The sequence below is a fragment of the Lytechinus pictus genome, chromosome 1, assembly GCF_037042905.1.
Source record: "Lytechinus pictus isolate F3 Inbred chromosome 1, Lp3.0, whole genome shotgun sequence".
NCBI classification, from domain to species: Eukaryota; Metazoa; Echinodermata; class Echinoidea; order Temnopleuroida; family Toxopneustidae; genus Lytechinus; species Lytechinus pictus.
In genome coordinates this window covers 3,859,765-3,886,097 of record NC_087245.1, presented here as the reverse complement: position 1 = coordinate 3,886,097, position 26,333 = coordinate 3,859,765, and the positions used below count along the sequence as shown (strand labels likewise).

At 34.9% G+C, this 26,333-nt stretch overlaps 1 protein-coding gene across 1 annotated transcript; it reads right to left on the bottom strand.

The window, feature by feature from the left end:
- Window positions 1-264: 264 nt before the first annotated feature.
- LOC129255925 (TGF-beta receptor type-1-like) lies at window positions 265-25,015 on the bottom strand. Its single transcript, XM_054894244.2, has 8 exons — window positions 23,279-25,015; window positions 18,113-18,352; window positions 13,142-13,372; window positions 11,550-11,717; window positions 10,701-10,847; window positions 9,014-9,148; window positions 7,727-7,857; window positions 265-6,749 (listed from the first exon to the last, which is right to left on the bottom strand). The coding sequence occupies exons 1-8, from the start codon at window positions 23,592-23,594 to the stop codon at window positions 6,486-6,488; spliced, it is 1,632 nt and encodes a 543-aa protein (XP_054750219.2). The 5' UTR covers window positions 23,595-25,015; the 3' UTR covers window positions 265-6,485.
- Between the last annotated feature and the right edge of the window lie 1,318 nt (window positions 25,016-26,333).

Below are 26,333 nucleotides of genomic sequence, written 5' to 3'. Positions count from 1 at the left end.
TGCTTTATTTTTATTGTTTAAATCAACCTCTTTCAGATGAAAACAATATCATATTACATACATTGTAGAACAGTTATGTGGAACAGTATATGATAAAGAGAGCATCTCTGAAACCATGAAAAAATCATAAGATAATAAAGATCATGCATCAAGAAGCTAAACAAAGATGACCTTCCTTGTCATTGAATACAGACAGCAATTCAAATAACAGCCTTTGTATTTCATCCCTTAACACACTCTCAACCTCACACACACGCAGACATGCACATAATTACAAATTAACTTCAGGATGAAATTAAACCTATGCCAGAGCATTAGGAACAGACCCAAAAATACAAAAAACAATAATATACATTTTTGTCACTTCAATTAAAAAAGAGAAAGAAAAAAAATTGGCCACTTGGGTAATTCACATAGAGAAAAGGGAACCAAATAAGGTCATTCTCAACATTAAAAATACTCCCTTATCCTTTATACAGCATTTCATTATTAAATATCCTGAAATTAAAAAATACACTACACATGAAGAAATCTATAATAGTAAATCTGTTGTTTCGCTAAAATTTTCTGTAATATCTCTCTCACCGAAACAAAGGCAAAACAAGCAATTTATTGTTTCTTAAGAGCTCTACTGCCAATGCATAGCTCTGGTATAACAGCTGCGTAGTTCATTTTCATTACAATTTAGCCCTCTCATCATTAACAATAATACAGCTGCTCTCTGGTTAACATAAAATACTTTCTGGTCTTCAGGGTTTTCACATTTCACAGACTTTTGACATTGAGATCTGGGGATCATTTATAGTAAATACCACTATTAAAATACCATTATTAAAAACACAAGAATATATTAGGGAATAATCAATTAACATGGCATTCCCCTTTTACAGAAACTCAATTCTGCTTTTATTTGAATAAAAATATCAATAGACTAATCAACATACGCACCTACATGTACGGAGGCAGCAGGTCCACTAAATCTTTCATATTATTTAATGATGATGTTTGGTATAATTCTTATCAATCCAAACCAGAACAACTGGTTGTCCCCTACTGTGTTAAGTGATGAAGTGAGTGATTCTCTTCTTTTAGGGGTATATTTACATCCTTTTTTGCCAGTGAGATGAAAACCAGAGACAGATGGAATAGGCTACATACACACATATCATTAATCATTACAAATCAATTCAAAATCATCAATAATCCAAATATGATTTAAACAACAGGAGATCATTCATCACAAAATATCTCTCAAAGTATAAGCATCAAAAACATAACACAAAATATACAGAATTTTATCAAATAAAGGCTGTAGCTCTCTCATTGTCTAAATTTTACAAGAGATTTAGAATAGTCATGAAGTATCTTATGGTTTCCATTGGTTCTTTCTAGTGGTAGACATTCAATGTAGCAGCACAGTGCTTATATATCATCATTGATTAAAACTAAATTTGGACACACACGTTTATAATGGTTGATTGAACTCTAAGAGAAAAACCAACCTAATACACTTAATCAATGCAGCCGTTGATGTTTGTAAGGAGAATCGCCCAGTCCACATCAGAAAAATGTATAAAAAAATAACATTTTGTAAAATATAGAGAGATAAATTTGTCTCACTTCTGTCTTTAAATTCACCTTCTCATTGAACGAGGTTCACATGCAGCATCATTATCACAAGGAAGAGGACAGAAATAAAATCAGATAGCATTTACCTTCAATAGTCGATAAATACTTCACATATAATATTCACATGAAGTTTTAGAAGTCTTCACTCACAAGAGCATTGTGATTAATACTGGATCAATATGTTCTCCTACACAAGGGCATATAAAAAAATAAATGATAAATATAACATCACAATTGAGCAAAGAGTGCTTTATTGGCACTTTTTAGTAACCATAAAATGGTCTTCAGTTTGGGCCAAAACGTATGTACCTGTAGTTTAATGACTGAAATTAATAGCCACTTGGCAGTGCTCAATTTGGGACAAGGCTGTATTTGAAAAAAATAAAGAAAATTGAAATTTGTCATGAATCAAGACATATCATATACTTCATTACACCACCTAGACTTTGAAAATACACTATCCAGTGATAAACAAACAGTTGTAAATTGATGTTTGGAGTACTTTTATGCCCTTCTGCAGGTGAACTTTGAACAGCAGTAAAAAAATGCTGTTGTGAGCAGATACAAGAATCACATACACATATCTTATAAACCTAACACATGATGAATTCACAAAATTACAAAAACTGAACATGATACAGAAATCAGAACATATTTACTACCATTGTATGAATAGAGCATCAATTTTTTGTTTGCAAGGTGAACAAGATACAGAGATTTAACATTGTAGGGCAAGTTATTACATAACTGTAAAATATGATAGATTGTGAAATAAACTGAAAGAAAAAGAAGATAGAAAGCTAGAGGATAGACAGAGGGAGAAAAAGAAAGAGATATGAGGTGGGAGGAGAGAAGAGATGGGAGAGAGTAATAGAATAGAGATGCCATTCAAACCAAGTTACAGACCAGGTACAATGTTTTGAAAGGCTTGTCACTCAACAATGTGTTCATACAATTTTTGTCTTTGTGATTACTGAGAATTCTATTACAAATGCACCTAAAAAAAATGAGTTTTGAAAAGATATCTGCTAGAAGCACTATAACTTTGTTTATACTGATTTCATATTGCCTTGTAGAAGCAAAAAAAAGTTGAAACTGTGACCTCTAGGAGTCAAAATGCACAATGCACTTAGCAAAGACAAAGATAGATATTGGGGGAAGATTACTGTTGATGAAAAATTGTATGAATACTCCCCAAAGAAATGACATTTAAAATTTGTGTTTCATAATAATTCATTATCTGTAAGGCGCTTAGAGACGTCGTTCCGATATATTAAAAGCGGATTATTATCATTATATCAGTGTTTCTTGGTGCAAGATTAGAATGACTACACTGAAAATAAGATAGATAGAAAGAAGAGGGTTTGAGAAATTGACAAAGAAACAGGAAAAAAATTATAAGGATGAAAGACAGATATAGAAGATAAGCAGGAACAAGGGTAGATGAATTGTTCTCCTCTTTAATTTTTTCAATCACACAAAACTGCAGTACTAGCAAGTTTACTCATCTCAAACATGATTAAATCATCACAATGGATACTCGCTATTGCAATAAACAATTTAGTCATGATTTGATGAGCAATTCTATTAACTACATCAATATATAGTAATTCTACTTTAACATGATTTACAGAGTTGCTAGGAGAACTGGACAGTTGTTTCATAACAAGTGAGTTTTTCATTAAACATTACGAAAAAAAAAACTATTGTTGAACCCGAAACATTTGCATAAGTTCAGTCAAGATTCAGTTCCAAACAGAATGTTCGACTTTTCTCCAAGAAAAACCTGTACCTGATACAAGTTTGTGGAAAAAACATTTTTCTTTAAAAAACCTACAGTAATTTTAATTTTAAAAAGCGATGCGCTACACATAAAAAGGATGCTTACTGCTTGCACCCAGCTGTCTTCTTGCATACCCATCAGATATAAAAGGACTTAAACTGTTGTAATCTTGCTATTACAGCAACTACCATAGTAACAGGGCTCAGCAGCTAATAATCAAGGTATCCACGGTAGTTACCATTATTGCAAAGTTATGTAGTTGGAATTCTTTATGCAACAAGTCCCTATTCTCCAATCAGAGCATACCATCCTGTTTGACTCTGTGTTTTAATGAAAATTACCCATAGCCGACTTGTATGTGTTCCTGTTTAAAGTTCTTATCACTCGAGTGAACAATGCAATACTGTTTGGTGCATAACCCCTACTGATTAGCAATTTATCATCTTCTTTCCTTACAAGAATGTCAGCATTTAAGTGAAAATGAAAAGGTGTCATAAACAACAAACATTCACTTATATCAAATTATGTATTTGCAAATGTATACACAAAACAAATATGGGTGCTCTTATTTCATATACGAGTTTAAACAATCATTCCTGCATTCTGTGTACTTCAGTCACAATATCCCCCAAATCATTTTTTTTTCAGCCATGAACAACATAATGTGCAACATTGCTATATACATACAGTTATTCTAAATAGCCATTTTGAATATTGATTCATACATGGGATACATTACACTATATGGACTGGATAGGGCATGGATTTGCTACAACACACTATATTTACAAGCAGCGGTATGTACAGCATGTTACATTGAGAATGGCAAAATGAATATTTTCATGGTGAACAAGTCATTCACATCGCAGTTATATACAGACTCTATGTATAGAATGAAACAGTACATTTATGTTTTGTTTCTATATTTCCTACACACTGTTTAAATCTCCCAATATACAAGCTGATCATGCTGATCCATTCACTGTCCTCCTAGATCTGTACAAACTCAGCTTAGATATCAAGGTCTCTATTATCAACACATGCTATCATTTCATATATCTGAAAACACCAACTTGAAAACAAGGCTATTGGACTGAGATCACTTTGACAATCCAATAACTCATTATATACCTGTTGCTGTTCACAAATATATCAATTTTCTCTCTCACACACACTCTCTCAGTCTCTCTTTAAAAGATTCATATACAAGAGAATGATGAACTGTGACTGTAATCACCCTGCAAAAAGTTACAGATGACAGTTTTCAATTTGAGATTCTGTTGAATAACACATTCTCTGTCCATCCAATTTATATCTGTAACAAGAGAAAAATTCAAATTTTTCTGATAATGTTTTTGATTATTTCTGAATTCAAGGCACAGCTTACATACAAGCTGGACCAAAAAATAAGATGACAAACTAGCTTCCGAAATCCATCTCTTCTAGCAGATTTACTTCATGATGCAGTTCTAGACAAATATGCTCAATTTCAACAAAATTGGTGTTGAATTTCTAGGTTGATATTCCTAATTGCACTATGCTTTGACGAGTAATGTTGATATGAATACAGCGCCGAGTAATAATTGAGCTACGTTCCTAAATTTTGAAAACCTGAGATAATCTTGCCATTCCGTTGGCGCTACTTTGACTACAAAGAAAAAGTTTGGAAGGATCTTCAAGCTAAACTATTTCTTACATGACACTTGAGCTTTCAAATTGTTTACATTTACTAATTGTACCATTCAAAGGTTGATTCTAATGGACTAACCCATCCACTATAATAGAGAAATTACCTTGCACTGCCTGATTTGCTTACATAAACAAGAAAAGCTAAGGTAACAGAAGATATCATCCTAAAGACCTATTTGTCTGCAATTTGAGGTATCATGCTAATTGGGTTCCTGAATAGATGAGTTTTATGATAAAGAGCTCTTCTTCTGACCAATTGAGGCAAAGGTGCTGCCTCATCTCCTGGTAGCCAGTTTGGTGACTTCATCTTACAAACCATTGTCCTAACAACAAGGAACCATCTATCTCAAAGACTTATCTAACCCTGTATCATAATCTATCTTAAACACTTACTTTAATAGAATAAAGGCTATTTTGATAACTTTTAATGTCAAGGATTTGTTGTACTTATCCCATTGTGCATGTGTACTGTAAATGTCAAGTTCAAACTATCTGTTATCGTTATCCTCTAATGGATTTCTTTCACATGACTCAAATTTGTTCTTTCTCTGGTCCTCATTTAAACTTGGGTTCTGTATTCAACAGTCTGCTCTCTACATCCCAGCTAATTTGGTTGATTTCAAAAACACAATTGATGTCTCAAGTAGGAGGAGAAGAAATCTATTACCGGTAATCTGATCAAACTCTCTGTTTGTGTTAGAAAGGTGATAACAAACTCAACACTCGATAATAATTCTGGTCATTTTGAAACATTCTCATTCAACCGATTTCTTCTGACTTGAATGCTGGTTATTCTCGGATATGCTCCTCCCAGATGCAGTCCTAAGAAGCTGTGATTCACCCTCCACAGAAGATGCATTAGCATTGTAGCTTCACTAATCCACTTGTTGCTGACAAAAAACTTCTGTTTACCAAGTAAGAGGTGACCTGAAGTGTCAGGCTGTCCAAAGCACCAACTAACTTCAGAAATAATCATTCCATTTTATAATCAAGAGAGCCTGTTTTAAAGGGGATCGTTGAATCAAGTAGTCCTGTATACCTAACATGGTATGATACTAAAGAAACATGTAATGTTGTCTTAATCACACAATGTTTCTGTGATTAGTAACGGGAAGTCAGGAGCTGTTCTCTCAAAACAGTGGTCTCTAAAATGCACAATATTCACTGTACTTGTCTGTTAGATGCATTTTAATGACACAGTGATATCACATTGTCCTTCCCCATGTTCTCTTTATGGTGACTTTCACAAATCTTACATCACAAAGCATACAGTCCAACTTTCATTGTCTGTGTTCTAGAGAATCTCTCCATCCTTCAACAATACAGACAGAAGAACAAAGTTGTAGACATCCTTCACCAAAAGAGCTGTTGGTAAAACCCCCCACTAGCTGAGGATTGGGTATGGGTTAGGACCAACCGGAGGATGCGAGGTAGGGATGATGGCAGAGGGGGGTAGTCTCCCCTTGAGGTCGTCCCCGCTCTGCGAGGGGTCACATGTATTCTGCATGTTTGCCGGTGGGAGTAAGACCTCTGGTTCTGAAGGTCCCATCAAACCAGCCAAGGTCTTCTTGATACGGAGTGCAGTGAGACGGGCAGCTCCGTTCTGATACCAACACTCCTTAATCACCTTAGCATAAGATTCCATGATCTGCATAAGCAACAAGGGTAGAATGAAAATTAATAAAGTGATCCCAGTTCAAATTATTTTTAAAGAAAGTGAAAAAGCCTGAGAACATGTGAGATAGAAATCAACACAGATGTTTGAAAATGAAGCAAAAGAAATTATATTCAACAAAGTACTTATAAAATGGCATACAGATGTCAGAACTCAGTGCATTCTTAACTGTGTAATGAGTGATAGACAGGAAATGGTTAATATGAAAGAAGAGAGTGAGATCATATGAGCAAGACTTGAATTAAAAGGAAATAAAATCATTTCTTTCTGTTATGGATATGTCAATACCAACTATCTTATCGAATATAAAATGCAGCTATCATAATGTTCAAATGATGCCAACAGTCCAGGTTCTCATGACTGTAAGGAATTTAAACAAATGTGAATATAAATAATGAATCTAAGAGAAAAGATATACAAAAGGGCTGCACAAGTTTTTATTCGATTAATAGCATTCTAACAATATATCAGATATTTCTATTTTTATAATAACCAATACATTTGGGAAGGGAGTTATATAAATAAGAAGCCAGTGCTGTGGAGAGCATACCTACATGAGGGAATTATCAGAGACCCAACACCAGCTACTGCAATTATTAATCTAGACTAAAAATTATCTGAAGACATCGGGTAAGGGTTAGGGCTGTGACGCAGTATTTGGTTCAGAAAGATGTGATTAGTATTAGGATTAGGGTAAGGTTTGGGATTAACTATGAACATATTAGTCATTTTACTAGTTGCATCATGGAATAAAATATCATGGGTGAAAAAAAAAACATCAGCATTCTTTTCTTAAATGCTGAGAACAATTATTTTAATGTAGCCACTATAACGAAATATTCTCACCTATAAAACCAAAAAAATAGACTAGTAGTCATTTTCTGGTGATTATTTAAAGAATGGCAATTTTTCAACAGTATCGATAATTAAATAGCTGTTTAGTAGTTTACCTTATGACTGTTCCATCTGTTAGGAATCGGTGGTCTCCTCTTCTCAACACACACTATCCTCCTCATTTCTTCAATAGGAGGATCCATTGGTACCCATGGGTGGTACGGTAGACAAAACTCTTCATGGATACCTATATACATGAACACAAATATGGCATTTCATTTCAGTAGCTAATCTTTAAATAAATTCTCCACTCTAACCCCACCTTCTTCACTTCTTGCTTTTCCTCCCACCAATTTTTTTTTCCAGTTAATGAAGTAAAGTAAGAACTGAGAACAAGTGGAACGCCTCTGGCAGTCTCGCCTGCATTATGCGATTCGATATAGCAGTAGTGCTGACTTTGAATACAGCTATTGAATAATTATTCACAAAAGAAAACATTTATATGATAATAAATAAATAATAAATGTCCATAAACACAAAATGACCTTTGACCATGATCATGTGATCTAAGATGTGTGCAAAACAATCATTTATACTTAATTACCCTTATGTCAATGTTTCATGAACTACATTCATAAACTTTCTAAGTTATGATGCCAATTCAACAAATACCCATAACATGACCAAAGTTCATTGACCCTAAATGACCTTTGACCTTGGTCATGTGACCTGAAACTCGCACAGGATGTTCAGTGATACTAGATTACTCTAATGTCTAGTTTTATGAACTAGCTCCATAAACTTCCAAAGAAACGTTAGTAATTCAACAAATAACCCCAACATCGCCAAATTTCATTGACCCTAAATAACCTTTGACCTTGGTCATGTGACCTGAAACTCGCACAGGATGTTCAGTGATAATTGATTACCCTTATTTGTAAGTTTCATGAACTAGGTCCATATGCTTTCTAAGTTATGATGTCATTTCAAAAATTTAACTTTAGGTTAAGATTTGATGTTGATGCCGCCGCCCGCCGCCATCGTCGGAAAAGTGGCGCCTTTAGTCTCACTCTGCTATGCAGGCGAGACATAAATGGGGGTCGGTCGTACAAAAAGGTTGATCATTTTATGGGATTGCCCTAATAATCTAATAACCATCCATATGTGAATGCATACTCACATATCACTGTAGACTGATTACAAAGAAACACAAGAGTGAATACTGCTCTTTTTCTCTCTCCAAAATATTAATACTCCTTATCAAAAGATACTTGGTAAGAGCAATGCCCCCCCCCCCCCCCCTAAAGAGAGAATTTCTGAATCCCTAAAAACAGTCACTATTTTCATTTTCAAGTATACAGGACACATTAATTTTCCTAGTAAATGTAAAGTAGGAAACTTACCAAATACTGAGCATCTTCTTCCTGTCTCCCATAGTACTAATCCAAAGGAATATACATCAGCCCGCTTGAAGGAATCAAAGTGATTCATGTTAATGGTATCATCTAACACCTCTGGAGCCATGTAACGCTTTGTACCTGAAATGACATCAAGATACAGAAAGATATCAATGTCAAAATCACCATCACCACCACCATCATCATCATCAACATCATCTTCATCATTATCATGATCATCATCAACATCATCATGATTATCATCATCATCACCATCATCTTCTTCATTATCATCATCATCCTCGTCACCATCATCGTCATCATTGTCGTCATCATCATCGTAGCACTCATCACTTTCTCACCAACACACAACACATTTAATGACTTCCTGCAAGGTTCTCAAATTATAAAGTAAATCATGCTGGTGATGGATAAGCACAACACCATTATACCACCATTATACATCTGCATTATACCATTCGTATAATGCAGATGTCTGTGGGATACTTTATGGTCATGTCTCTAATTGGATTGTATTCACTTAGTCTACTAGTAGATGGTCTAATTCTCAAATCATACTAAATAAAGATGCTTTAATAGGAGAAAATTATCATTTGTTAACAAATTTTCGGCATTACTCCTATTTGTTTAAGATCGCTATGCTCGATCTGTAATGAAAATCATAAGTCAATAAGAAAAAATTGGAACCAGTGCGATTAGATCTGCCATCTCCTGCATTCCGGACAGCGACTTAACCACCAGGCTATTCTGACTTATGATTTTCATTACAGATCGAGCATATATTTTGAACAAATAGGAGTAATTCCGAAAATTGTTAACAAATTATTCTCAAATCATCTAATACCATCATGGCTAAAACCACTAGGTCTACTAGCAGATTGTCTATTTCTCAAATTGTCATAACACCATCATAGATAAACTCACTTGGTCTACTAGCAAATGGTATAATTCTCATACTGTCTAACACCATCATTGATAAACCCACTTGGTCTATTAGCAGATGGTCTTAATTCCAAAACTGTCTATCACCATCATGGCTAAACCCGCTTAGTCTACTAGCAAATGGTATAATTCTCTGATCATCTAACATCATCATGGCTAAACCTGCTTAGTCTACTAGCAAATGGTCTAATTCTTTGATCATCTAACATCATCATGGCTAAACCCGCTTAGTCTACTAGCAAATGGTCTAATTCTCTGATCATCTAACATCATCATGGCTAAACCCACTTGGTCTACTGGCAGGTGGTCTCATTCTCAGATGATTCTTGGATGAATTAATTTCCACTTTGTCTGCTTATTATTTTGCATTGTCAAAATAAAATTTGGTTCATACACAGCTCATCTAATAATATCTAGACTAAATGACCACATTGATATTTAACAAAGTGAATAAAGCGTGAACAAAATTGGACGAAATGTTAAATGTGCTTAACGGTAATAAGACCAAACGGTTAGATGAACCAGTTGTAGACAAAGAAGGATTAGACCTTATGGAATGAGACCAATTGCAAAGTAGAAAAAGTGGGTGAGGACCAAGTGGCAATTTAACTCTAATTATGACCAAAGGTATTCCAGTAATACTTGCCAAGAGCCTTGCTAGCTCATCAACTAACACTTTTATCATCTTTCTATCATCTATTTTCAAAAATGTTCACGAGCTTCAATTTACCTATGCGATTGTTGGGGAAGATGTCTACTGTATCTGTGACAGAGTCATGTCTGACCGCAAGTCCCAAATCAGCAATAGCACACTGACCATTGCGTTTAACCAGGATGTTCTTGGACTTGATGTCTCGGTGGGCAATGGCTGGTTTACCTGGAGATACAAACAAGAAAATTATTTTAGTCTGGCTGATGAATTCATCTGTATTAACTGATGACTTGTGGTATGACTACATTGTTCAATGAATTTTAATTTGTTACATGTTTGCCATTTGTATATCAACATTTTTTTTTATTACTAATTGCCCTTTTCCCATACATGTTTAATCAGATGCATGATTGCCAGTACTCTACAGGTTGGACTACCCATGTCCATTAAAACTAATATTTCATACAAGGTTTCAAAAGCTAAAATATGTAATGATATATGAAATAATCAAAATTGAAACATTCATATTTTCACAACATCAGGACAGATCCAAAAATTGATTCAATATATCTCACATATCAAGATGGTATTACATGAAGACATTCTTCATCACTTTCACCTCGATATACTTGGGTTTTGCATCCTACATTTTACCTACGTCATATATAGTAAAAAAAAAATGATATCCTGATAACTGAGCAAATCCTGAGAGATCTACTGTTGCAAGAAATTTCAAGGACAAATTCCTTGTACAAAAAATCTTGCATACATGTAGGTCTCTCTTCAGCAGCATCATGCAATGGGACAAGTATATAGCAATCAGGTGCCCATAGACAATCTGCAGAAGCTGGAAGGGCCTAAACTATGTAGTGGTTCTAAAGAAAGATATGTATCATATAATTGTTTTTTCATTCCAAGACACCATACCTTGCATGCCCATGATCTCCATGTGTAGATGAGCTAGTCCAGTAGAAATAGAGAGTGCCATTCTCAACATTCCAGGTACATCAATTGAATGGGCATTCAGGTAGTCAAAGAGGGATCCATTCTCATGGTAGTCACTGACAAGGATAAGCTGCGTCCATGTTCCATTGTCTAATAAAATAGAGAATATTCCACATTCATATTGTAAAATACAAGAAGAGTATAAATCAAGTGCATTATATTTTTGTGTACTTTATAGACTCAATTACTTGTAACAAATTTATTCCTTTTTAATACCCTACTGCAAAGAAAGCAATGGTAGGCTTGTGGAGAAGAAAATAGATGACCTATAGCATGGCATCCAAATGAATTGGGACAAGAATGACACAGCCATGAAGATGAGGTTTAAAGTGAAAAGGCAATAATCTCATTTGTTTACAGGCAAAATGGGGAAAACTATGTACAAAAAATGCATTTCATGAAATTTTCTGTTCCAAACAATGATACTTACAATGAGTATCATGGGCTATAAGGAAACCGTCATTGACCCTGTTGAATACATACAGTTTTCACCACATGATGGAGGATTGTATTCCTAGTAGTTCAGGTGGGTATATAAATATGTGCCAATTACTGCAGGATATTAATGAGTCTGCATTCCCTGTCATAATCATTTTCTTAAAATGGAATACCCTAGTCAGATTAACATTAGGCTTTTAGCTGTTTTTTAAATGGTGTTAAACATAATGAATAGTAATAAAAATCTCATAACAATACAATTTCCATCCTAATTACACCGGCCAAAACAAAATTTAGGTGACAAAAATAATTAAGGGTTTGTGGCTGTTTTTTTAAGTTTTAGACAAATCAAAGTCTGAACTCCAACCCCTAGAGTGTGGAAATCATAAACCCAAATCTTGCTCTAGCAATCACTACCCTACACCTCATACTTTTTTTCCATAGGGTGGGACTGTAGGGCCTTAGACACCAGCTAAAAAAAAAGGAGTTGTAAAAGGGAGGAAAAGGGCAAAACAAATTTATTGTAGCAGGGTTCCCACAGAAATTTGAAAACAGAATTCCATGACTTTTCCATGACGTCCCAGGAGTTATGTAGAATTTTGGATGTCACAAAACTGGCAAAAATGGAAATTATGAACACCAATTATAGTAGCAAAGTATGATCACAGAGTATAAGAGTTGCGAGACATGACAAACTGGAAAGCTGCCATAGCTAAGAGGTAAATGCAATTTCATGACTTTTCCATGACTTTTCACAAATTTTCCAAATTCCCTTTAATACTATTCCCTGACTTTCCAAGACCACAAATTTTTCCAGGATTTTCCATGACTGTGGGAACCCTGACTAAAGGACAAACAAAAATACCAGGTCTGAATCTAGATTGAATTTCAGTCTTGTTCCCTTTTATTATTTTAATAACATTTTTTTTGTAAGGTTCACACTCCTCGTGAGGTTAGTAACAATATACCGTAAACTTACACAGTGTCAATTAGCACAAAAAGCACATTCAAATACTATGTACTGAAATGCATACAGATATATCCCTATCGTATCCTATATCCAAAGCATTGATTACCTTTATTATCTGCAGCAATAAAACCAAGGATGTTCTCATGTCGAAGCATCACAGTCTGGTAGATCTCAGCTTCACGGAACCAAGAACGCTCCTCACGAGAGCTAAATATCTTCACAGCAACAGACTCGCCTCGCCATTTACCCTTGTACACTTCACCATACCGCCCTTTTCCAATGCAGTCCTGAATGACAATCTGACGAGCGATGGTACGCTGGACTAAAAGTGGTAAACCTATTGCATAAAACCAGAAAGAAGAACATATAAAATAGGATGTGACCTTCTTTGACCTTGACGTGGAAATTAAATGAGTCAACAATCTTTGTTACAGATTGTTCTCAATTAGATGTGCTGAATCAGAAATGGTATTTCTTTAGCTAATATAGACAGGCATAGTGACATGTCTGCTTTCAGAGTTCTTTAGGTTACCTACAACTGTATCCTACTTCAAATAGTTAGAGGGCATACATGTAGGTAACAGAAATAAACTCTAGAAATGGAAAGCACACTACCATATTTTTGGCCTACATGTACTCAAAGAAATTAAACAGAAACACTACTATGTCCATAAAGCCATGGTATAGTTTTACCAGAGGATATGCAACCCATAGGTATACAGATTGCAACTACAAAATGAGTTTCATCATATTGCCTGTGTCAACTATATTTAATCTTGGATGCAATAATCAAAAGTTTATATGGTCACCCCAATAAAAATTCTCTTTAAATTCTTTGAGTCTTTTCCTCAAAACAAAGTTATCAGTAAAGATATTGACAATGAGTTGAAAACAAGATTTAGGGTATAAAGAAAGGCTTAGGTATAAAGAAAGGCTTAGGTATCAACCACCTGCTGCCTGTCATCCATCTTTAGTAATGTATTGAAAAAGAGCAGACAGGCTGATTAAACTAACTCATGTTATCCAGAACTTTGCTTTCAGAGGGGACTGACAAGACAATTCTGATACTGATGTGCAGTTTTCAATGATTTACACATATCTCGAGGCTCGAGCCAACTTTAATTGTTTCACTATACATCTTCCTTTCAAAGCTCACAAAATCCTGAAATACTCTGGAACAAAAATAGCAGATTGCATGCATGAAATAGCAGATTTGTCTGTGTATGACTCATTCCTTGACTTATGTATCTGAACCCTTTCTACATGTACATTCATTTCATCAATAGAATTTAGTTACTTCAATTTCTTGATTTTAATATTCTTGGAAGACCCCGAATTAAATGGACCTTTGTAATATAAACCTACTTGACTGAGACAATAAAATAACAATTTTTTTCTATCCATACATGCCCCAGACCCCACAAAAAAATTAAATGAAACTAGAGATGCTCGGCGGGTCGCGCGGTCGTCATTGCGGTATATAGAGCTTACAAAGATATTTGACAAATAAATACAATTGTCATGGCGACAATGACCCTGCCCACATTTTGCATGTGGGTACCAAATTTGATGACAAAAATATGACGTAGCAGCATGACTCTGCAGAACCTAAAATATTGTCCAATATCACGTGTTGGGGAATACAATTATAGAGTAATCTGGATATATTTTATAAACCTAACCCTAAGACCCCCCGACAAAAATGATAGGCATCTTCGCTTCACCTTCTAATATTGCTTCTGTGTGCCAACTGTTAAGACAAACTGGAAAAAAAACAGAAGTTACAGGTTTTACCAAATTTTCCACAAAAATATGGTTACCATGGCAACCATGTCTCCACCCACTCCAAAATCAATAGGCGGCTTTGCTTTACCATAATGGACCTTCATGACAAATCAGAAGATAATTGGAGAAGAAATGCAGCCAGTAGAGCGCTCACAAGGACATCTCTGCTATTTCCACAAAAACTCTTGTTACTATGGCAACGATGTCTCCGCCCACACCAAAATCGATAGGCTTCTTCGCTATACCATACTCAACCTTCATGCCACATTTGAAGATGATCGGAGAAGAAATGCAGCTGGTAGAGCGCTCACAAGGACATCTCTGCTATGTCCACAAATACTCTTGTTACCATGGCAACGATGTCTGCGCCCACACCAAAATCGATAGGCTTCTTTGCTTTACCATAATGGACCTTCATGCCACATTTCAAGATGATCGGAGAAGAAATGCAGCTGGTAGAGCGCTCACAAGGACATCTCTGCTATTTCCACAAAAACTTGTTACCATGGCAACGATGTCTCCGCCCACACCAAAATCGCTATACCATACTCAACCTTCATGCCACATTTGAAGATGATCGGAGAAGAAATGCAGCTGGTAGAGCGCTCACAAGGACATCTCTGCTATTTCCACAAAAACTCTTGTTACCATGGCAACGATGTCTCCGCCCACACCCAAATCGATAGGCTTCTTCGCTATACCATACTCAACCTTCATGCCGAATTTGAAGATGATCGGAGAAGAAATGCAGCTGATAGAGCGCTCACAAGGAAATCTCTGCGGCGGACGCGGAGGCGCGACGAGGCCGAATCCATAGTAGTCCAGGATAGGCCCCATAGAAAATTGACTAAACCTTGTTTTTACATATATACAATATTTTTTGATGGTTTCTTGTCAATTCGAGGGTGCTGATTACGAATCTGAATGATGCCACTCGTGTAACCTTGAGCATTTTCCACAAATTGGCAAAATCCAATAAGGTGACCAAAATATGCAAATTACCCATGAAAATCATAAAACTGCCTGCAGATTGGCTATAAAATGTATGCTATCGTGTTGCAGGATTGAAATACTCTGAAAAAACGATTTTTGAAAAATATTGATTTTCTTGATATGTAAAATGGCCGCCATAGACCGCTGTATTCAACATTATGTACAATATGAATGTGGAAAAATAATTTTCACAAAAGTGAGCACTAAATGCAAGTAATTGTGAACGAATGGATGAAAACATGATTGCTAACGAAATGTATCATTTGTTATGTCATGTATGTAATAAATGAAGCATTTTAGTATTCAAAAGCCACCAAACGCCCTGACATTATGTACAATGCGAATGGAGAAACTAATTTTCACAAGAATAAGAACGTGAAATGCATGTAATTGTGATATACGAGTTAAATATTGTATGAAAACATGTTTTCTAGCTTAACATATCATTTCTTTTGTCATGCATGAGATAAATGCTGTATTGTTAAATTCAAAATGGCCCCTATATAGGCCCTAACAATATTATCTACAATGTGAATGGGGACATGTAATTTTGTAAGAATTTGGATTTGCTTGACTATGAAATCCATATAATCCTTTTGTATGATTAAAATATTATTTGAAAGCATGAATTTTATGAAATATAGCATTTCTTCTACAATGTAAGTGATAAATACTGTATTTTGACATTGAAAATAGCCGCTACAAGCCCTAAGTAAATTATGTTACATGCGTTTAGGAAAACTTATATTCAGTGGGAATAATAAAATATGCATGTAACTGTGATGTAAGAGTGAAATATTGTCTAAAACCATGGTTTCTTACGAGATATATCATAATTATCTGGTGTAATTAAGGTGATAAATGCTGCATTCTGAAATTGAAAATGACCGCCATAGGCCCTAACTGTATTATGTACAATTTGAATGAGGACAGATAATTTTCTCAAAAGGGCATATGGCGGCCATTTTGAATTTTGAATATAACATTAATCACCTATATTTTATATAATATGATACATTTCGTTAGTAATCATGTTGTCAGACAATATTTTACTCATACACCACCATTTAGTCAAGCAAAGCGAAAATCTGTTAAGATCATTTGTCCCCATTCACATTGTACATAATAATGTTAGGGCCTGTAGCGGCCATTTCGACTTTCAAAATACAGTATTTATCACCTACCTAGCAGGAGAACTGATATATCTTGTTAGAAATTATGCTTTCAGACAATATTTTACTCATAGATCAGAATTATGTGCATTTATGGTGCTCACTCCTGTGAAAATTGATTTCCCAGATCGCATTGTACATAATAAAATCAATGTCTATGGCGGCCATTTTGAAAGTCAAAATACAGTATTAAACACAAACTTTAAACCTGAATGATATATTTCGTTGAAAATGATGTTTTTTTAGACAGTATCCCATTTATTTATCACAAATAAATGCATTTCAGTGCTCACTCTTGTGATTTCTTTGGTCCTCTTCCTCATTGTATATTACTTTTAGGGCATTTGTCGGCCATTTTGAATATCAAAATACAACATTTATCCCATGAAAATGGCATATCAAATAATATATTTTGTGAACAATTATATTTTTAGTCAGTATTCCACTCGTTTATCTTAATAATATGCATTTTAGTGCTCACTCTTGTGATTTTTTTTGGCCCCCTTTGCTATAGTATATAATACTATTTGAGCCAGTGGCGGCTATTTTCAATATAAAATACAACAATTTTCCCATATATGACATAATTAATGATATATCTTGTTAGCATTGATGATTTTCATACATTACTTCGCCCATAGATCACAATTACTTGCAGTTTAGGGATCATTTTTGTGAAAATTAGTTTTCCCTATTCATATTTTACATAATAGGGTATATGGCGGCCATTTTGAATATCAAGAAAATAAATATATTTTTTTAACATTATTGCAGAGAGTATTTCACTCGTGCAACACAATTACATACATTTTATAGCCAATCTGCTGGCAATTTTATGATTTTCATGGGTAATTTGCATATTTTGGCAGCCATATTGGATTTTGCCAATTTGCGGAAAATGCTCAAGGTTACACGAGTGGCATCATTCAGATTCGTAATCAGCACCCTCAAATTGACAAGAAACCATGGAAAAATATTGTATATCTGAAAAAATAAGGTTATACCTCTTCTATCCTGGACTATCGTATCCTCTGAACTCTGTTCGGGGATACAATAAAATCTGCTGTATGTTATTCCTATATCTTCCATGGTTTATTTTCTTTCCAGAATATTTTTTATTATTTTACCTGATCCTGATCCAGATGTGGTTGGATCCACTACCAGATCACTGAGCTGTGGAGATTTGATCAGATTATCCTTTGATCCATTATCAAGCATCTGACCACGACCATCATCTCTACATCCTGGGCTCTGTCTAAGGAGTAGGTAGATTGTCACTGATATGCAGATCAGACATATAGGTCCTGCCACCAGTGCTGCTACACCAGCAATGCTTATACCTGACTCAGGTCCACCTACCCTGTAATCTGGAAAATAAAGAGGCAAAACAAAAAAATGATGACTTTACGTTACTGGATCAAGAGCTTATTCAAAAGGATTATGGACACGCTGAAAAATAATTTAGTACTAGTACTTAAAAAAGAGCTAATTAGAGTCATTACAAAATAATAAAAAAATAAAACGAAATCACAAATTCAAGAGTTTGGGGACAAGTTTCTGGAACAATTACTTAAACACTGTCTCCACGTACATGTGAAAAATAAGGAGTAACCTTAAAGCCTGACAGAAAAAAAAACTGTGAATAATATGTTTCTCCAGACGAACAAAATACATTCGAGCTATTGATTCAAAAATTCTTTATGTGTATAAGAAATTATTTTTAAAATGATATAATACATATGTACTATTCTTGTTATACGTACATATGAAGGTGATCAAGGACTTCCTCCATATACCACTCAGTACATGTTGTCCTTAGAAGTGAAATGATATGTAACCTGCATTCATGCAGTCCTGTTGATGGATACTTTCTAATTACACAATAAGGACTTTCAAGCCCCCTACCCCAATCAATCTTGGAATTGACATTTCAGAATGTGATATTCTAAAGCAGTTCACTAAACCACACTTTCCACATGGTTTTTACAATCATTTTGCCTATTTAACCAGTTCAGAACAAATTGTGAATGTCACTGATCCAGGAAGGTCCATCTGTTGGGTAAGAAATCAGTATGAATTCAAAGGCAAGACAAAAGTCTACCTTGGCTTCAAATTGTGCATGAAACCTTTGACCCCACCGCCTTATGCTGAGAATGTCCCCATAGCAACAAGATATTGTGCTTGCTGAGCACATCAACTACCAATCTGGGTCAGTGAATCCATTCAGTGTGGTGTACCTATTAAAAGTACATATTAGAATAGGCTCACACACAAAGGCAATCGTTGGACATGGCTTTTTACCATGTAAATATATGTTGATGCAGTTATAATACTAGCAATTGTTTAAATTAGCACAGATAGTACATTCAATGAACTCAATGTACATTCATTTTATTTCATTTTTTTCATGAAGCTGTTACCACAAACATGAATCGCAAATCAGCATTCAGGCAATTTTTTTTTTCATCATATCTGATTCTCCCTTAGAAGCCAAAACACTGTACAGGTTGCCCAAGGAAACTTTGAATGCAATGCATGCTCCAACCATAGGCCTATGCAGTGCACTACACTGGCACCAGTCGCAGACCATTAAAAATTGGTGTCAGTCCAGTAACTTTTCAGAAATAGCCAGATTTACTGGTCCGACATAACAGTAAAAAATATATCAAACTGATAAAACTGATATTTTCTCTTCTTTTGCAAATTATAAATATGGCACTTGCATCTTTGAAAATGGCTCTCATGCATTGGGTGTGTGTGTGTACTGTTTGTTTGTATGGGTTTTTTAGGGGGCAAAAAAGCAACAAAAGACAGCAAAATAAACTTTTTTATGTTTTTCTTTATTTTGGGGGACCAATAAATTTTAAGTTTGGGACAGTAAAAAATGGAAAACCAGGAATCTACTGGTCTGACATGAACAGATTGGACCAGTAGAAAAAGGGGTTAGTTTTGAGCCCTGAATGTATCTCAAAGAAGAATAATAATATAGAGTATTTCTAAAGCGCCAAATCCACATTGATTATGTGCTCAAGGCGCTGCAAAAAGGAAATAAGAGAAAAAATGCATGGAGCAGGAAGGGACAAGGATAAAAGAAGCACAGTCATGACAATGAAAGGAAACTACTGGAAGGCAATTTTAAACAAATGGGTTTTAAGAGCAATTTTGAAATTGAAATTTGAAATACTACGAATGGAAAATGGCAACTGATTCCACAAGGATGGTCCAGCATGTGCAAATGACCGATCCCCCCATGATTTCTTGGATTTAGGAACTGCAAGCAATTTTGAATCAGATCTTAAACGTCGAGGAGGATTGTATGGCATCAACATTCTGGGGCAGATCCATGGATACAGTGAAAAACTAACAATAATAACTTAAAGGACAAGTCCACCCCAACAAAAGCTGCTTTGAATAGAAAGAGAAAAATCAGACAAGCATAACGCTGAAAATGTCATCAAAATCCGATCTAAAATAAGAAAGTATTGACATTTTTAAGTTTTGCTTAATTTCACAAAACAGTTATATGCACATCCTGGTTGATATGCAAATGAAAAGGACCCATTACATCACTCACTCTCTATTTCTTTTGTATTTTATAATGTGAAATATGAAATATTTCTTTGATTTAGGAACTGCAAGCAATTTTGAATCAGATCTTAAACGTCAAGGAGGATTGTATGGCATCAACATTCTGGGGCAGATCCATGGATACAGTGAAAAACTAACAATAATAACTTAAAGGATAAGTCCACCCCAACAAAAGCTGCTTTGAATAGAAAGAGAAAAATCAGACTAAGCATAACGCTAAAAAGGTGTCATCAAAATCCGATCTAAAATAAGAAAGTAATGACATTTTTAAGTTTTGCTTAATTTCACAAAACAGTTATATGCACATCCTGGTTGATATGCAAATGAGGGGACCCATGACATTACTCACTCTCTATTTCTTTTGTATTTTATTATGTGAAATATGAAATACTTTAATTTTCTCCTCATTGCCATGTGAAAAAAAAATCATTCCTCCCTAAACATGTGGGATTCCATTGTTTTAACATTTTGTGTTTCAAACAAGAGGGTCCCATTTGTCAAATTCGTAAAAGTTGAAATATTGTATAATTCAAACAATAAAAAACAAAAGAAATCGTGAGTGAGTGACATCATCGACTCTCTCATTTGCATATCACTGAACTGTGCATATAACTGTTTTGTGAAAAATAAGCGAAACTTTAAAATGTCATCTTATTTTACATCCGATTTTGATGAATTTTTCAGCGTTATTCGTATTTGATTTTTATCTATTTATTCAAATAAACTTTTTTCTGGGGTGGACTTGACCTTTAAATACAATACGGTACTCGATGGGTAACCAATGCAGTGAGGACAGAACTGGAACTGAATACGGGCTGCAGAATTCTGTAATTTTTGTAAGCGTGAGAGTTGGGATTGTGGAAGCTGAAACAAAATCATGATTGAGTTCCATCAAGGTTTACATGTAAATTATGCTGGTCTTCAGAAACCCATTTTAGAACACACCGTTTCCAGGATTGCATGTTTGTGTTAAGACAGATAGTAATTTTTAAAGAAAAAAAACACCAAAACTCTTGAACATTGGTGGTTTGAAAAAAGTCTTGAAAGCCACATGTACATGTATGTATCTAAGTAGGATAGAAAAGTGTAGATTAAATGAAGCCCAAAGGAACCATGTCTAGACAAGATAAGTAAGCTCCTCCATCACTATGACCTTGTCATAATAAAGGTCACACAGATCAAGACAAAGTGGGTGTATTGTCTCAATCCTTCATGATGGGATAAGTCTACAAATACCACTACTTGTAATTACTTTGATGCTGCATTGATGTGGTGTTTTATTGCCCAATGTGTATTAAAATGCAATGCAGGCTGGCCATTCCAAAGCAGTATCAAAGCAAATCTGAAATTTAGTATAAATGCACCATTTTTAATATGGGCTTATCTTATTTCAATCAAGTCACAGGCAGAACTACATGTACAATGTAGGACCCCTACTCTATAATCCATTTTGATGTTACCTAATACTCAACATTTTTAAACTTCTACAGCTTCACACAAGCATGAACTTCCCCTTTTAATAAAGAAACATGTAGACACTATTATTATTAAACAAACGACTGTCCTAACAAACTACATGTACACCCCCCCCCTATCGCGCATCAGATGGGATATATAGGAAGGATGTGAGAGAGACAGGCAAAGTACAAGGCCTACATGTACACATGCAATACACGTAGGCCTACATTTTGTCGTCTGTATTAAGGAAAGAAAGAACAAACTACTGTATTTATTTCCATAGACAGTGGAAATGTTGCAATTGTCACAGTTTCAAGTTACATTGCACATGTACATGTAGAAACATATATATCCCCATGAAACAGACAATAGATTTGTGGTTAAGCCTTACATTGTTTTCCTGTGTTTATACCTGTATGGAGAAGCTCATAGGCAAAACTTGAACCTACATGTACATTTGTCATTGATGGAATTACATGTACACATACATGTATACCTGAACTGTAGAAACTTTGTTAAACTCATGGACGACATGTAAAGTACGTTATAATAGTCTTATGGTCTTATGGGTGAAAATCTGATTGAACCATTCAGTCATGTAAAAATTATATTAAAAAATTATCATCAATAATAGCATTATCTGATTTTACCTGAATTATTCACATCAACTTTGTTTTCATGTTTTCAGTAGACTAGGCCTTTAAAAATTATTTTCTACTCTTCATGTAACAATGAATTGAAAAAAATATGCTTAGAAGTTGGCCATTGAAAACAGATTTTAAAATATTCATTGCCAATTTAATAGCTCTTTATTATATCCAAAGAAAAAAAAAGATAATGACATGATGCAATTTGTGAAGAATTTTAACTTTCTTCAATATACACCTATGACTGGGACCTATGACTTTTGGCATTTGACTCTGACTCCTTAGAGCTATCAAATTAAATACCTGGCTAAACCACAAATCATGGATCCTCTGCTACCAAACTAAAAATGCAATCAATTGAATTTTAGTTATGAACGCTGAAAAATAACAGACATAATCAAGAAATATGGTAGGAGTAGGATCATAATAAAAAAATATATATACATGTATGTGGTAGTCACAATTTGCCAAGTGTAGACACGTAAAATTAACAAGAAATTTAATGAATGCAACTTAACTTTCCCATGTACATTGTATGCCTTCATTAAAAAGGAACTCAAGGGAGATCAAACAGTTAAACTTGATAAGAATAAAAGTTACCTTTACATGCATCCATGCAGGATTCTGAATCCATAAAACGGTTGTCATTGCCATCACAGCCTCCATAGATGAATTCCTGACAGCTAGAACTTGTGAGATTATAGAAGAAACGCTTCTCCTGCATGTTACATGGTCCTCTCTGCGGAACTTGGCGGCATTGGTCTAGATCAGGTGGATAAGTAGGAGGAGGAAAGAGAAGAGATTCATTGTAAGTCTTTTCTATGTGGTACTTAAGACGGTCTTCAACTGACATCATGGTCGTCGTCATGGTGGTTCTACGTTTTGATTGAGATCGTATAGCTGGCGTAGTGAACATATTTCTTGCTCAAAGTTACTACTTTCTCTTCAAATCAAGTCTCCAATTCAATGTAGATCCTCGTATAAAGTGGTATTGAAGAATATAATATTAAAGCACATTTGCAGAGAAAAAAAAACACAGATTGTCTATGATGCAATGCAATTCATTTTATCGGGAATATGTCAAAGAAAAGTTTTGCAATCATATCAACAGCTGAATTCAATGTCCTGCTCTATAGAAGAATGTCACCTCCACACAACACGTACGGTAAGCACCAGACAAACTCAATGTACTCTACAAGCATAAATGTACATGTAGGCCTACATGAAGCTGCTTGTAGTAGTCCACAATCCACATCCTTCGAAATGCTGTGGAAACATAACACCCTCTTCCAAACTTAAGAAGAGCTTCCTCTGTTAAAATGTTTGGGTGCAGTATTCAATATATCAAAGAAGTACACAGTGTTTCTACTGAAGTGCATACAAGTGCAAATCAAAAACATGCAATGTACAATCCCTATCACACCACAATAGGAATAACACTGGCAAAATCATTCCCCCAAACATTCAAAGTTACAGGAAATCTGAGTCACCGCTTTTCCTGTTATTAGATTTCCGACCAGACTTTTCTATAGTTGACACAAAAACTGAGGACGAGCAGGAATTCACCACATCTTCTGACCTCCGGTGACAGATTAAAGGTCAAGTATTGTTGAAAGTTGTACAGATCAATTGCTTCATAGTATTGTCTTAATACAAAATATACTGTGAATTTAAGTGATTCACACATTGTTTGATGCGGAATACAAAAAAAATTTAACAGAAAAAGATGTGGACATTAAACTTTTTTTGGTCAACTAATATTATTGTTATATTATCAATTTTATTATTTTGTTTTTGACAAGTCTTTTAATGTATTTACAGTCCTGTGATCCCTGTCTACATTCCTTCTTTACTTTGAACTTTCATAAATAAATTTACAATACAAATTACATGTACATCTGTACTTAAAAAAATAAATTAAGTTCTTTCAAGGAATTGCAAATCCCACAGAATAATAAATGTCACTGTATATGTTTACCACATGTGGAAACTGTGACAGACTTTTACAGGGTGCCAACTGTCTGCTGTGGATCTACAATGTAGGGGGGGGGGGTAAAGGAGATGCTATTTTTATGAAAAATGTGACAAGCAAAAAAATAATGAAAATAATAGAAAAAATAAGGGTCATTGCTTCAAAATGAAGTGCTAAAACACACTATATAGATAATAATCTTTGTAGTTTCCAACTAATATCAAAATAATTTCAAGGAAATATGGAAAACAGATGGCCATTTCATAGATGTATTGATTTGAAATATGCAAAATGTGAAATTTCAGCAACTTTGGGTGAATATTTTTATTTTCATTTTTTTTATTTTTTGTCTTTATTTTTTACCCCACCAGTTAACCCTCAATGCCTATTTATTATCAGTGTTTAAAGTACAGTTGTAACATTTTTCAAAATAAACATGAACTAAAGCCTAATTTGCATATATGTGAATTTAAAGTTCCTGCACAATTCCTGTTTAATCATCATGGGACATTTTATATTGAGAAGATCCAAACCTGCACACGACACCACTTTGCAGCTTGCTGAGAAATGATACAATTTTTTTAAATTTTTTATATCATTGACAGATCCAAGGGGCCGAAGTAGCCATGCTCCCCTCCCCCCCGTCCTTCCCGCAAAGGCGGAGAAAAAAAAATATAGGGGAAAGAGAAAGAAACCAGAAATTTGACGTGTCCAAAGGACACAGATGCCCCCGCTTTACGCGATTAAAGAAATTCATTCAATATGATTGAACTTAATATCGTGCAGAAACCAATATGCAGATACATGTATAAAATGAACAAATCTAGACCTTTGACCTAAGGACTCACCCTTTCCATAATATGACAGTCAGGTCATTTGATGTGGATATTTCCTCACTTCATTGTGTCATATGGAAATGTGGTCTTGCTGTCTCATCAATTTTTTTCAATACAGAATCATTTTGAATTCAACACAGACACAATGTGTAGTATCGCGGATTGTTTATGTCTTCGAGTTCCGCAGCTGGACATTCGAGCAGGACTGGGATCTTCTGGTAGGGGGAGCATATCTCGATGACGCTCAGATTTTAGATATCCAAGTCCAAAGCAGTGTCTTGAACTGGGATTGATTAATGTCACTCATATATTTCATTTTACTCCTTTTTCCAAGTATCAGCTAAATATGTGAAGTCATTCATCTTGCATTAGCATGAAACAAAGGTGATATTAACAAGTGAGTGATCTGAGAAATAGGTTGGGAATACATTCACCAATGGGTTGTCATGCGAACTTAGCATGTAGTTTGGTATCATCTACCTACACACCCAATTTTTTTAAAATATGTTGAATATTTCATTAGTTATCACGCGGAAACCAACACACATATTTAATGAGCTGTGACCTTTGACCTGCGGACTCCGAGTTCGAACTTAGCCTGTATTTTGGTGTCATCTACCTACACACCCAATTTTTTTGAAATATGTTGAATATTTCATTACTTATCACGCGGAAACCAAGTTAACCAACACACATATTTAATGAGCTGTGACCTTTGACCTGCGGACTCCGAGTTCGAACTTAGCCTGTATTTTGGTGTCATCTACCCACACACCCAAATTTTTTTTAATCTGTTGAATATTTCATAATGCTACTACTTCTGGATTTGGGGACTTATAGGAAACTT

Bases quoted from the DNA above. Each gene is read 5' to 3' on its own strand.
- LOC129255925 (XM_054894244.2), bottom strand. From the start codon at position 23,594: ATGTTCACTACGCCAGCTATACGATCTCAATCAAAACGTAGAACCACC. The intron at 10,848-11,549 runs GTATGGTGTCTT...TTGTATCTCCAG, and splicing joins GGAGATCATGGGCATGCAAG to GTAAACCAGCCATTGCCCAC. The intron at 7,858-9,013 runs GTAAGTTTCCTA...TCATGTATATAG, and splicing joins AAGAAGATGCTCAGTATTTG to GTATCCATGAAGAGTTTTGT.